The following is a 14,189-nucleotide window of genomic DNA, read 5'->3' on the forward strand; positions in this document are numbered from 1 at the left end:
TAGACACACACTCACATTATCTGGATAGTGTAAGCCGCACACTAGTATTCCACACCGCATGCTGTGTGGGTGTATTCTTTTCTTTTTTTGGATCGTGTAATTGTTTATTCTCCCGTATGTGTTTGTGCGTGTGTGGCTTAGGTATACCTGTCTCTGTGCGCAAGCTTTATAAAGCACTTGATCTCATTTGTCAAAAACAATCCGTCCCTCTGACCTGGAAATTGCCTCTGTAAACAGACAGGCACATGCACGCACAGTGCACACACATAAACAACGTCGCTCAATCAATTTGCCTCTGCTGCTCATCCAATCCTTCCCCTGTAGGTAACTTTGTGTCTTTGAAGAGCTTTCGTGCTTGTTTGCGTATTGATAATGGAATATTCCCCAAGGACATTTGAGGTACGAAGACGGACAAACAGATAGACAAACATTTATGCAAACGTGCAGCAACAGGGCAGACACGGTTGGACCTAGCAGCAGTCAATAGCCTTCGTTCCATCCTATTGCCAAACGGGGCTAAAACAGGGCCCGATTAATGCAAACATGGCCAGCCTTGTTCACTGTACAGTATTTTCAGTTTTTCACATTTTGTTGTTGACAATTTGATTTGATTTTAATGCTTGCAACCGTCATACCTAGAAGGTTCAAAGACAATAGAGGATAAAAAATAAATGTATTTACACTGTGGTCCCCTTACACAAAATTGAAGTTGATTCACCGAAATCCTGAAAGAAAACCAACTTGAGAACGCACAATCGAGGTCAGAAACTCGAAGAAAATGGGTTGTGAGCACGAGTCCATTGAGTAGCTCGCCTCTGTGAGGACTAGGCCTATAAGATATGCAACGTTGATGATCAAATTGATCGCGTTCACATGGCGACCATATTGCTTTTACAGTACATTATACTCTTGAGGGGGCTTTCCACCCACGAGTATGATGTAAGGGCAAAATGGCTGCTGTATTGATGAATATCATCAATTTATGATTAATGCTAATATGCTTACTTTATCTGAGAAATCAGTGAAAGCTTGTAAGAAAAGTACGATTGTTTAGACAGAGAATGTTTAAAGTTTAAGTGTGTGTGTGTGTGTGTGTGTGTGTGTGTGTGCGTGCGTGTGCGTGTGTGTATCTCCACAGTATGAATCGTCTTAGCGGGTTGCCGAGGGGCTTCGGTTCGCTGCCCGCCCTGGAGGTGTTGGACCTCACCTACAACAACCTGAACCAGAGCTCACTACCCGGGAACTTCTTCTACCTCAGTGAGTGTGCGCACACACACACACTTCTTAACCCCTGTACTATTATTAATGCTGCGTTAGCGTGCGAGTGGCCTAATCGTGTGCTCAGTTTATTCAACCATTAATCAGAGACAAGCTCTTCTAATTGATACAGAGCTAGTGCAGAGTGGACTGCTTGGAAGAACGGGTGTATGTGACTATAGCCTTTCTTTATTTCAGCCTTAAACGTGTAAATGCAGGTGACCAGACGCAAGAGGATGCCAAAAAAAACAAGGCCATTTTGACAGCTTAGAAGTGTAATCGAATACACGTATTCCATGTATCGAATGCTGTGTACATAATCACATTTTTATCATTTTGAGACAGTGTCATATTGATTGTATGTGAAGCAGTACAACAGGTTGTTGGCCTCATCCTTGGCCTCCATTTTAAACCACCTATGTAACTTTGCCCCCCCCCCCCCACACATTTTTCTCATTGTGTTTGCTGTTTTGTTCAGCATTTCATAAGAATATGTCCTTGCATAGTAGCATAGCAGTGGCTGTGTGACTGTCTGTGTCTGTCTGTTTGAACTCCCTCAGCACATTCAACAGCCAACTGACCTTTTGGTCTTTAACCCATTAAGACAGGGATGTCAAACATACGGCCCGCGGGCCGGATCAGGCCCGCTAACTAGTTTAATCCGGCCCGCGAGATGATTTTGCAAATAAAATAAAAAATAAAAAATAAAAATGTTTTTTTTTTTTTTTTTTTTTTTTTGCCAAAAATGTTTTAATAGTTTTTTGGCCAAGTCTACACCTGCAACCACACGTAACTTCCACTTTCCTCTTCTTCTTCCTCGTCTTTGTATTGATATTGTTTGTGTTGGAGCGCCTCAGTGCGGCTGCAGAGTTCATGTGCAACCTCTTCCAGAGAGAGATAGAGACACTAGAAACTCTGCTGGAGACACAAAACAAACTGTGTAGACTTGGCCCTTTGAAATAAAATTTATTTTGGCACAAAAAAAAAAAAAAAAATCTTAACGGTTATCGATTAATTAATCGGTAAGGCCTAACGGTAAACGGTTAATAAAATGTCTCCATTTGGCCATCCCTATTTGTGAAGTTTACATTTTCAGAATGTGCTTGTACTAACTAAGACTAAGTAAAGTAAACAAAGAAAACTATCTGAAGTTGTTGTTATTGTTATTATTAGTTATTATGCCATGATTTTACCGGTCCGGTACCGGTCCGGTTCCGGCCCTCTGGCCCTCTGGCCCTCCTCCATGTGGCCCCTGAGCTAAAATGAGTTTGCCATCCCTGCATTAAGACCTGAGCCCGACTCTACAAATGGCTTCTAAATCCTAACCGTTTTCTGAAAAAACGAAGTGACCGCGCTATGAGCTTGTATATCTGCTATTTATTAATAGCCAAAGTATAAAATTATGGTTAAATTGTTTAAAATGTAACATGACACAGACTCTTTCACGGTTTTGATTGGTTAATTGTGTCACACGTGTGTGCATATGTGTATGTCCGCTATTTTGACATCTCTTGGCTAGAAAAGCTTGTGTGTGTGTGTGTGTGTGTGCGTGCGTCAGCTGCTACTCAGTCCAGTTTGCAGGGCGTTGTTAATCAGCCTTGACCACTCCTATTGATCAGACTGTGGCCTACCCTGTGTTTCAACTCACTCTTTCTTACAGATATGCACAAGCACACACACTTTCGCCCACCCTCTCCCACACACACACAGACTTTCACCCACCCTCTCCCACACACACAGTATATTCTCTGTCTCACTCACAATCAAGTCTTACAGAGTCCTCTGCGTGCATGTGTGTTACAGCTACGCTGCGTGCCCTGTATCTCAGTGACAACGACTTTGAGATGTTGCCACCTGACATTGGCAAACTAGCCAAGTTACAGATAGTAAGTAATTCATCTATATACTGTACAAGCACAGTAAATCGGTGTCTCTCTCTGGCGTTCCCTCTCCTTCGCTGTACCTGTCTCTCTTTCTCCACCTCTCTTTACCTCTCTCTCTGTCTCTATGTCTCTTTCTCTCTCTCTCTCCCATATCCCATCTTGCTTCAGTGGAGTAAGCTTTTTCGCTGCCTAGACTTTTTAAGATTGGATCGTTTATTCTGGAGTTATCTGAGTGTATTACTCTGTGTCTGTACATGTCAGCAAGGATGTTTTTAATTGTCAATTTTTCTCCCTGCCCACCACCCCACGCTCACCCTTTTCTCTCTCCCGCTCTAGTTGAGTCTGAGGGACAATGATTTGATCTCATTGCCCAAGGAGATTGGAGACCTTGCCCAGCTCAAAGAGCTCCACATCCAAGGCAACAGGCTGACCGTCCTGCCCCCTGAACTAGGTGCGCACACGCACGCACACACACACACACACACACACACACACACACGCACACACGCACACACGCACACACGCACACACACACACACACACACACACACACACACACACACACACAGAGACGCCAGCTCATCAGCAGAAGTTGATTGTGAATCTTTTGTTACCTGAAGGTGTGTACGTTCAGGTCATATGCTGCTCTTCACAGAGGAAGCCGAACACTTTCCAGCATGCGTGTGTGTGTGTGTGTGTGTGTGTGTGTGTGTGTGTGTGTGTGTGTGTGTGTGTGTGTGTGTGTATATCTCACACACACACACACAAACACACACACTCACACAGCAGGCATACATGCAAGTAGGTAGGCAGCCTGGCAGAGCTGCTGTCGCTGTGAGAAAGTATTGGTTTTTCCTACAGTTGCATGGTAGCCTGTGACTGTGAGGAGGCAGTCTGAGAGAGACAGACACAGACAGATGGACGGACAGACAGACAGACAGAATGGATGACCCAGACTGAACGCTTCACAGAGCCACATCCACCCCCACCGAGGTCACCAGGACTCCTAGCACTCACTGACAGCCTGTCCACACACACACACACACACACACACACACACACACACACACACACACACACACACACACACACACACACACACACACACACACACACACACACCTTAGTAGACATGCATGTGTACATGCATGTACTTTTCTTTATTTTCTCTTTTCTGTTTCCTTCCATTTGTCTGTCTTGTCGACATGAGCAAGGTGGATGTGTATCGGCAGGGTATTGGAGAAGCGGAGAGAAATGAACGGGAAAGGGTTGGACGGAGAGAGTGAGAGAAAAGAATTGATAGTATGGGAAAAAAAGAGCAGAGGAAAAGAACAGCAGGGGCTTATTAGAATCCTTCTGTCACGGCTGCCTAAGCCCTTTGCCTCCTCTCCAGCCTTGTTAGGGAGAGAGAACGAGAGAAGGTGGGAGGGAGGGAGAGAGAGAGGAGGAGAGAGGCATGGGTAAAGGGAGGAGAAAGCCAGGGAGAGGGGAGAGAGATTACGTGTGATTTATCCGCAACAATGCTTGTTTGGTGCAGTTTGTTAGGTTTATTCAATGGAAGACGGACTTTTTGGCCACAAAATAAGCTTTTTGACGTCTGTCCTTTGGTACTGGTAGCGGTTTCACCTCCGTGCTGACGGAATTCATTTATCTCTACGATATGTGCCAACACTTACATGTTAAATTCTCCACACACTCTCCTGTCAATGCTGCCCGTCACGAGAGTGTTGGGAGTCCTGCATTAACCCATTAAAACAGGGAAAGCATCTGTGTCATTTTAGATTTTAGCGCCGGTGGTTATTCGAAAATAGTAGATATACAATGAGCTCACTATGAGCTTGTAGATCTGCTATTTATTTTGTATTGTGAAAAGTTGTGCAAATCTTTGAATATACAGTATATATTTCTTGAAGCAAACATTTTTAACAAAATAATTTGAGATGGGAGTCCGCGGCCAAATACATATCATTTTAGGGATCCTTGACATGAAAAAGTTTGAGCACCACTGATATAGAAACATACATTTTTCAAGTGCATTTGGATGCCAATACTTTAGTACTTTTACTCAAGTACATTTTTAATACCGAACTTGTACTTTGCTTAAAGTAATACTAGGTAACTTTTTCAACAAAACTAAAGTTAAATTGCATATCTTTTGTGAGTGGCAAATGTTTCACAACACCCACTCCATGAATTTCACCCCCGAAAGCCTTTTCTATTATATTTTCTATTGAAACGGTGGCTAGGGTAGTCATTCCCGCGAAAATGACGGCATCCGGCCGGAAAACGGAAAAGGAAATGCACCGGTTTCCTGTTTGGCCAGGAACTACCGCACCGGTTTCCTGTTTGGCCAGGAACTACCGCGCTAATAACAAAAAGGAATCTCACGCTGTTTTTAAGAGATTGTAGGATTTTGAAGATCGAAAAACAACAGCAAAAGAAAACACAGCTCACGGTAACTAAAGCTCCACTGGCTAAGAGAAACGATCCACAGATAGTATAAAACAATTAAAAGAACGCTTTTTGAAACGCTTCCGTCTTCCGGTGAAAGCAAATGGAGTTCTGGGTAATGCAGGAATAAACGAACGGCCTGCAGTGACGGTAATGACCAGCAGAGGCTGCTAAAAATCGTTATTTGTGGACCTGCATTGTATTACTTTAAGCAGGGTCCCCACGGTCATGAAATTCCTGGAAATATTTTGAAATAAAAATTTAAAAAATCCAGTACTGGAAAAGGTTTGAAATTGATCAAAGGTCCTGGAATTTATCAAGGGTCCTGGAAAAATATTTGGCTATGCATTGTTTTTGGCTATTGATTTTTTTTAATACAAAACATTTTCATAAACATGTATAACATTACACAAAATATGTAACATAAGTAGTTTTTCGCCGAACGGGCTGTGTAACACCCCATCCGCACTGCCAGCGATGCGACGTGATGCGACGTGACGCGAAGCGAGCGGGCGATGAAATCTCATTAAAATACATGTTTTTGAATGAGACCGTCCTGACCTACCGCGAGCGACAACGAACCGTGCAACGACGTCGTCCACCCCTCCTATTTTCGCTCGCAGGGTCACTATGCCCTAATTTTGCACGAAATGTTGAATGAAATTGTACTATTTTATATTCTATGCTTTATTTTTGCTACACTGCCTATCTTTGGGCATTGTACATAGGAGTAAGAGACACATTATTGCGCTGAATGATTGTTTTATAGGCCTGGAAATTGGGCTAAATATTCTGGAAAAGTTTTGGAAAAGTTTTGGAAATTCATTGCTAAAAATGTGTGGGGACCCTGTTTAAGTAAAAAATGGGAGTACTTCTTCCATCACTGGTCATAATGACTATGGCCGATTTTATCGGCGGACCGATGTATCGGTCAAGCCCTAGTTGCAAGCATGCATCTTTTACAGATTCTTGAAGATGTTGCCTTGTACACATAGCTTGTGCATAAGCTCCTTTCACATTTCTCTCATTATGACCAACCGCGAGAGAGATTAGACGAAAAAGCCCTATGTTGGCTGCACAGAAACTCGCTTATCTGCCACACAATTCCCCCGTCGTCGTGTCAGTCAGTTTTCAGAATGTAAGTGTTAACACCTTCCGTCTGACGATTCAAAGCATTTAAAGCCAGTTAGTCATGAGCCAGCATTTCATTGTGGGCTGTTCCAGGATTTAGTGAGAAGCCAGGGGATATTTCATATTTAGCCCGCCAATACTGTGTGTGTGTGTGTGTGTGTGTGTCTTGTCTCGTCTTGTATCTGTGCACACATGTGTCACCATTTCCTCTTTCTCTTTTATTTTTAATCATATCCGTCTCTTATTTCCTTCTCTTTCTGTTCCTTTCCTTTCTCACTTTAGCTATGCACTTTTTTACACTTTTATTTCTGTTCTCTCTCTCTCTCTCTCTCTCTCTCTTTCTCTCTCTCTCTCTGTTACTGAGAAAGCCCTTCATCGCTGGGCTAATCAAAGGCTAGATAATTAGTCCCGTGGTGCCCACATTCATCACATTAGCAACACCGACCCGCGTTTCTAACCTGTCAGTACCGACAGCCACATGGGGCGCCCTCCTTCCCTCTCCGACCCAGTGACATCCTTCTCACTCCTCTCCTCTTTAGGTCAATGACGCAACTCAATTATTTTTCTTTTCTTTTTTTCCAACTCTTTCTAAAGTTTGAATCCTCTCTCGCTCTGTCCTCCCGATCCTTCCCCTTTTTAATACAAAATGCAGTAGGAATGTTACTGTATGTGTTTAATGGAAATGTTTGCATACATTTTCAAAGTATATTGTGTGTGTGTGTGTGTGTGTGTGTGTCATATACTGTCTCTCAGAAGCATATCAAACGGATACCTTTGCTTTGAGGTGTATACATTCTTTCAGTTGCCTAAAGCATTTTTGTCTCGGTTGATCACTCTGTTTACTTTTCTCTATCCCTCTCTCCCCCTTTCCCTTCATTTTGGCTTCACTCTTACGTTCCCTCCTGACCTCCCTTTCTTTCATTGTCTCCCTATATCTTTCCCCCCGTCTCGCTCTCCCTCCGTTTCTTTGCCCCCTTCTCTCTCACTATCCTCCATCCCTTTTCCATCCACTATGCCCCCCCATATCTCTCTCCTTCCTAATTGCATCCTTCTCTCCTCCTTTCCCCCCTTTCTCTCCATCCCTCCCGATATCTGTCTCCTCCCTTCGCCCTCTTACTTCCTCCTGGTTCCGCTTGGTCCCCCCCCATCAGGTAATTTGGACCTGACCGGGCCTAAGCAGGTCTTCAAGGCGGAGAACAACCCGTGGGTCACCCCTATCGCCGACCAGTTCCAGCTGGGCGTTTCGCACGTCTTCGAGTACGTCCGCTCGGAGACATACAAATAGTAAGTGACCGACTCCTCCAGCAACACGGCACCTGCAGACATGTAGGCAAACACATGCATTTAACAAACATACAAAACATACAGACCAAATGAGTGCTCCGGTGTTCTCTGGGTAGTCTATTTGAAGTGCCCAGGTAAAACCTTTTTGCTTTTACGTTACTGTCCTTTTACTGTTGAGCACCAAAACACGTTCACCCGAAACTTGGCTGGTGAGACTTTTGGGATTGTACCAAACATATCATTGCTGTCGGCCAGAAACCTCTTTTGAGCTTGTAGATCGGCAATTTTTTAATTTGAATTCTGACATATGAGCTTTCCACCTGACAGCAACGATATATTAGAGATGCGACGATTCACTGTTTCGAACCAGTGGGAATAGGTTAAATGTTTAAGATAAGGCTGCATGCACTCAGACAGCTTGTTGGGTTGCAATTGCAGCAAAGTCAATCATGCAAAGGTCAGTATGATGTCTATCTTTTATGTTTATCTAATCATTGCCATCACTGCTCCTTTCATATTGCGTGTTTCTCTAGAAGAGTTTTCGCCAATTATCTCCTTGTACATTTCTCTCTGTGTTCTCCTTGGAGTGTGAATACTCACACATCATGTGTCATCACCCCTGCCCCTCTCTCAAACACAACCAATTCCGGCTCTGTTTCTTTGTCAAGGTTGATGAGCAATACACCTTATAAAAGTGTTGACTGACTGAAGTGAGTAGTTCACCCAAAATATAGACGTATTTTCCATCAATTGCACACACCATGAAGCCTTGAATTCATGGACATTCTTTTGTTTTTGTCGCATTCCTGAGCCAATAATTTGATGACCGGGTGGCTGGTCTGTAGGAGACTCTTTGAGTCTCCGGTAACATGCTGATTTCATATATCACCAGGTTCAAGTTGAGCATGAGGCAGGTGTCATGTCTTTCCCCATATTGGTCATCTCCTTACTGTAACTTTCCACTGTACTCTACACACATATAAACTTATCGTAAGCATCGGTGGGAAAAAGTACCTAAAAGCCTGAAAGTAGAAGTAGAGATTTCTCCTTAGCAAATGGCTCTGGTAAAAGTGGAACTCACCCATTAGAATACCATTTGAGTAAATGTCTTAAAAGTATCAAATGAAATGATCTGATATTAAATGTACTTAAAGATCGAGTGCCACAGGTGTATTTCCTCCTAAATAATTATCATTAGTGGGTATTATTGTTATATCCTGTTTTTATAGCATGGGTCCTAGGGGCTGAGCCATCTAGAGGAGTGTCTGTCTGTCTGTCTGTCTATGTCTGTCTGACTTTGTCTGTTTATGAAAGTAGGTAGCTGATATATTGCACTTTTACTTTAGCGCTAGGTATACTCTTGGTTGCTTGTTTTAGAAGAGAATGCACTTAATACTTCTGGTGATTAGTAGTTTTGTTCCCTACCTATGTTGAATGCACTTATTGTAAGTCGCTTTGGATAAAAGCGTCTGCTAAATGACTGTAATGTAATGTAATGTAATGTACTCTGTCACAATAAATCAGAATATATTTCCTCTAGTGAAGAATCAAGATTGGAGCATGATACTGTGAAACAGTAGAGATGTGTGTGTGTGTGTGTGTGTGTGTGTGTGTGTGTGTGTGTGTGTGTGTGTGTGTGTGTGTGTGTGTGTGTGTGTGTGTGTGTGTGTGTGTGTGTGTGTGTGTGTGTGTGTGTGTGTGTGTGTGGGAGGGAGCGTTGCAGGGCTGTAGAAAGTGGTATCCATTTTTTATTTCTCTGGCTGTCTGTTCCCAGCAGAAAGAGATGCTGTAAATCCGCCTGTTTGAATGCTTTAAAACTGCTAGAGAGCTGTGGGGGCACGCTCTGGAACTGATCCGTGTGTATATATGTGAGTGTGCGTGCATGACTGTGGCTGTGAGCAATGCATGTCTTACCAATATCTTTTTGAGTTTTGTGTACTGTATGCGTGTAACTCTGAGGATGTCTTGACAATTTGTGTGTATGTCTGATCTATGTCTGCGTGTGCAAATTAGTCTTGTTTTGAAATTATTCTCTTTTGTCTTGCTGCAAAGAAATGTAGGGGGGGTGTTCCTGCCTTGTGCGTTTGTGGCTGAACCCTGCTGGAATATTTCCCCATTTGTAGTTATCCCATCCATGTTGACTAGAGTTAATTCATTAAAACCGGGAAAGCATCGGTGTCATTTTAGATATTTGCGTTGGCTATTCAAACATCGCAGATATACAATAGCAGATATACAAGGCCTGTGTGCCGCGCTGCAAGCTTGTACATCTGCTATTTTTGAATATTTTTAGAAAAATCTTGAAAATATTTTTTTACACAAATCTTCTCTTCTGGGGGGGGGGGGGGGGAGGGGGGTCCCTGGGGGGTCCGCGGTCAACGTGGTTCATATCAATTTGGGGGAAAACCCACTGCTTTTAGAAGGCATTTGTAGAATCTGCCTCAGGTCTTAATGGGTTAATGCTGCCACAGCCTTTTATTTATGTATTTCCGCAATTGCTTGGGGACACGCTTTCTGACATTTAGGTTATCTCTACAGGGTGTTTCTGGATCATTAGTTTATCATAACACTTATGTGTCTTCCAATATCTTCTTCCAACCGTTTCCAACCAGCAGTTTGGTTGTTCTTTCTTCGTGAGGAGGGCTGGCTAATTTCCCTTTTGGCAAAGTCATCACTTGCTATTATCCATTGAATGTTGAGGGGAACCAATTCGCAGTTTTTTTTTTTAACCCATTAAAACCGGGGAAAGCATCATGTCATTTTAGATTTTTGCGTTGCCCTATTCAAAAATAGCAGATGTACAAGCTCACAGCGCGGCACGAAGTGACGCGCTGTGAGCTTGTACATCTGCAATTTTTTGAAAAAAAAATTAAAATCTTGAAAGTGTGCAAACTACTGATTTTAGAAGGCGTTTGTAGAATCGGCCTCAGGTCTTTATGGTTTAATTTTCGAAAATTGACAGGGTCGCTCAAACGATCTAGCCGTCACCTTTGTGCCTCCTCAGCAGCTGTCTAGCTGGGATGATGGAGCGCTCTGCCAGCAGCTCAATACGCTGGCTGTTTGCTTTGATGCTGATCACTGCCTGCCAATAGCGGACACACTGTTATGATGAATCACCGTCCACACAGGGCCCACTGGCCTACAGACCTGGACAACCGTGCGCGCGCACACACACACACACACACACACGTCACACACACACACACACACACACACACACACACACACGCACGCACACACACACACACACACACACACACACACACACACACACACACACACACACACACACACACACACACACACACACACACACACACACACACACACACTTCAATTAGCAATCAACAATTTAGGCATTAACCCATTAAGACCTGAGGCAACTTCTAAAAATGTCTTCTAAATCCTAACAGTTTTCTGAAAAACGTGTTTCTATATCAGTGGTGCTCAAACCTTTTCACGTCGCCGAACCCCCATCTCGAAATAATTTGCTCCAGGGACCCCCAAAAGCAAAGATTTGAGTTAAAAATGTTCGCTTTAAAAAATATGTATATTCGAAGATTTGCAAAAAATGTCAATATTAATTGTATTATTATATTCATGGCAGTCTCCAAATTTGAGTTCCTTGAAATGCCCGGAAGTATCCAAGTAGCAGCCATGATAAGAGTCAAATTCTCTAAATGCACTGTGCTGCAGTGCGTTGTGAGCTTGTCGATTTGCTATTTTCTGCGAAAGCTATACGGATGCTGGGGTTTTAGTTGTTAAAGGGGGAAATGGTGCTCTGCTCCGGAAAATGTGAACATATATAGCTCTATAGTTTTGAGGGACACAGGAAATGAAATGCACCGTAGAAGGAACATGAGTTTACAGACAAAAAAGAACTGATGCTTTGGAGATTAAGATGTTTCAGTTGTGACTTTAAAGTTTCATGCACGCAAAATGCAGTTAATTTGGAGAAACGCGTGCATGTGCACGTGCGTTAGCTGTCTTCCATCAGGCAGGTGTTAACATGTTCCCAGAGAGGTCCTCCTTTGTGGTTTTACACCTTCTCTCTCACACCTGACAAGTTGTCCTTCACCTCGTTGGAAAGTTTTCATCCCCTCCTTTGTGGTTTTGGGTATCAAACTCTAGATGCAAACACAGTGCTGTAGGGTCATTCGGAGCAATGCAACCTCATGTCTCAGCATCATCTGACTCTTGCCGTATTGAGTCAATGTAAGTGCTCTTTACGGGCCATAGTCTAAGGCCACATCCACACGGATCCGATTTTAGGTGAAACCGCATAAGTTTTTAATCGTTTGCACGTTTTGGCCACACGGAGCCGGCGTTTTAGGTCTGCAATACGCTTATTTTTGAAAACGGGTCCCAGAGTGAATAAATCTGAAAACGCCACCCTTGCGTCTCCGTGTGTACAACCAAATACGGCAATACGCATCTTTCCTGAACCGATGACGCTATAGCTCCACCTCTCGCTTAAACCTGCCCCCCCCCCCGTCCCCCCACCCCCCGAAGACGCCACCCTTGCGTCTCCGTGTGTACAACTACAACCAAATACGCATCTTTCCTGAAACGATGACGCTATAGCTTCACCTCTCGCTTAACCCGCATGCGCCGAGCACCCCCCCCCCCCTGCATGCGTCCCCCCGACCCCCCCCCCCCCCCCCCCCCGACCCTGCATGCGCCGCCGCCCGCCCCCCCCCCCCCCCCCCAACAACAAACACCCCGACCCGTTGCGTTTGTACTACTTAACGCGATGGGGCTTTTACAGTGCTGCTCCTACACTACCACCGTCAGCAACAAGTGGACATGGAGTAAATGTACTTAGTTACTTTCCGCTTAGTTACCTTTTAAAGTATATTCACGTGCATACAAATGAGCCATGCGGTCTTATAAGAATGAAAACAAACGCCTTGCTGTTGGCCATGGATCACATGACGGTCGTCTGTTACGACGATCATGGATGAACTTCAACCTGGTGTTTGCACTTTCTCCATTTATAACCCGTTCATCTACATAAACGTTCATATTTCTAATATAAAGTGCTGACCCCATGGCCACGGATGTTACAATTATGTATGGGCCCACATAAGTACACCTATCTTCCGTATTGTTCAATAAAAATCATTTTAATCCGATTGGTGGCCATTGACTTCGAATTTTCTCCATTGACTTTCATTTACGCGACCCTACCGGTTGGGAGGAGTATTGCACTCTAATACATTATAACTCTATGAGAAAATGGCTGCCGATCGGATTAAAATGCTTTTTATTGAACAATACGGAAGATACGGGTACTTATACCCACTCGTGAATTTTAACATCCATGGCCATGAGTTAAGCACTTTATATTTGAAATCCGAACGTTTATGTAGATGTACGGGTTGGGTTGTAAATAGAGAAAGTACAAACACCAGGTTGAATTCAGCCAGGACGCTATAGTGACGACGGTCGCAACCTAGCTGATACCAGTGGGTCAAATTCATTTGGGTCAATTGGGTGGAAGAAGTACTCGGATATTTTACTTAAGTAAAAGTAGCAATACCACAATATAAAAATACTCTGTTACAAGTAAAAGGCCTGTGCTCAAAATGTTACTTGAGTTCAATCAAAGTAAAAGTACAAAAGTATTGGCATCAAAATATACTTAAAGTACTGAAATGTTTGAAAATAGCTGATCTACAAGCTCACAATGCGTCGCGATGCCCGTTGTGAGCTTGTAGATCGGCTATTTTTAAATAGTCTATGTAAAATAGGGCAAATAAATAAATATAAATGTTTTATAATGTCATGATTATATCTGCAAAGTCACTAGTATTAACTAAAGCGTTCAAATAATTGTAGTGGAGTAAAAGTACAATATTGTCCTCTGAGATGTAGTGGAGTAGAAGTAAAAGTATTGAACATTGGAAATACTCGAGTAAAGTGAAAAATACCTCAATTGTACTTAAGTACAGTACTTGAGTAAATGTACTTAGTTACTTTCCTCCACAGCACCACCCACAGGCCAGGCATATATACTACAGCGTTTTCAGTTTGTGGTGTTTTCAGTGGTTTCGTGTGGACGCACACATTTCTTGAGACGATTCCGTGTGTACGGTAAACTTTTTGAAAACGACTCTGTGACATTTTTTAAAACGTATCCGTGTGGATGTGGCCTAAGATAATTTTGGTCAGTAAGGCCTA

The 14,189-nt window shown here is 43.2% G+C and overlaps 1 protein-coding gene across 2 annotated transcripts in view; it reads left to right on the forward strand.

The window, feature by feature from the left end:
• The window catches only part of rsu1 (Ras suppressor protein 1), a 62,456-nt gene that overhangs the window by 22,821 nt on the left and 25,446 nt on the right, over positions 1 to 14,189 (forward strand). For both annotated transcript variants that reach the window (XM_080418365.1, XM_080418366.1), the window contains exons 5-8: positions 1,139 to 1,257; positions 3,061 to 3,143; positions 3,477 to 3,591; positions 7,874 to 8,006. In XM_080418365.1, the coding sequence (XP_080274491.1) occupies positions 1,139 to 1,257; positions 3,061 to 3,143; positions 3,477 to 3,591; positions 7,874 to 8,006 (450 nt within the window). The remainder of the gene's footprint in view (positions 1 to 1,138; positions 1,258 to 3,060; positions 3,144 to 3,476; positions 3,592 to 7,873; positions 8,007 to 14,189) is intronic.

Source organism: Gymnoscopelus braueri (assembly GCF_963280865.1).
Source record: "Gymnoscopelus braueri genome assembly, chromosome: 21".
Taxonomy (NCBI): Eukaryota; Metazoa; Chordata; class Actinopteri; order Myctophiformes; family Myctophidae; genus Gymnoscopelus; species Gymnoscopelus braueri.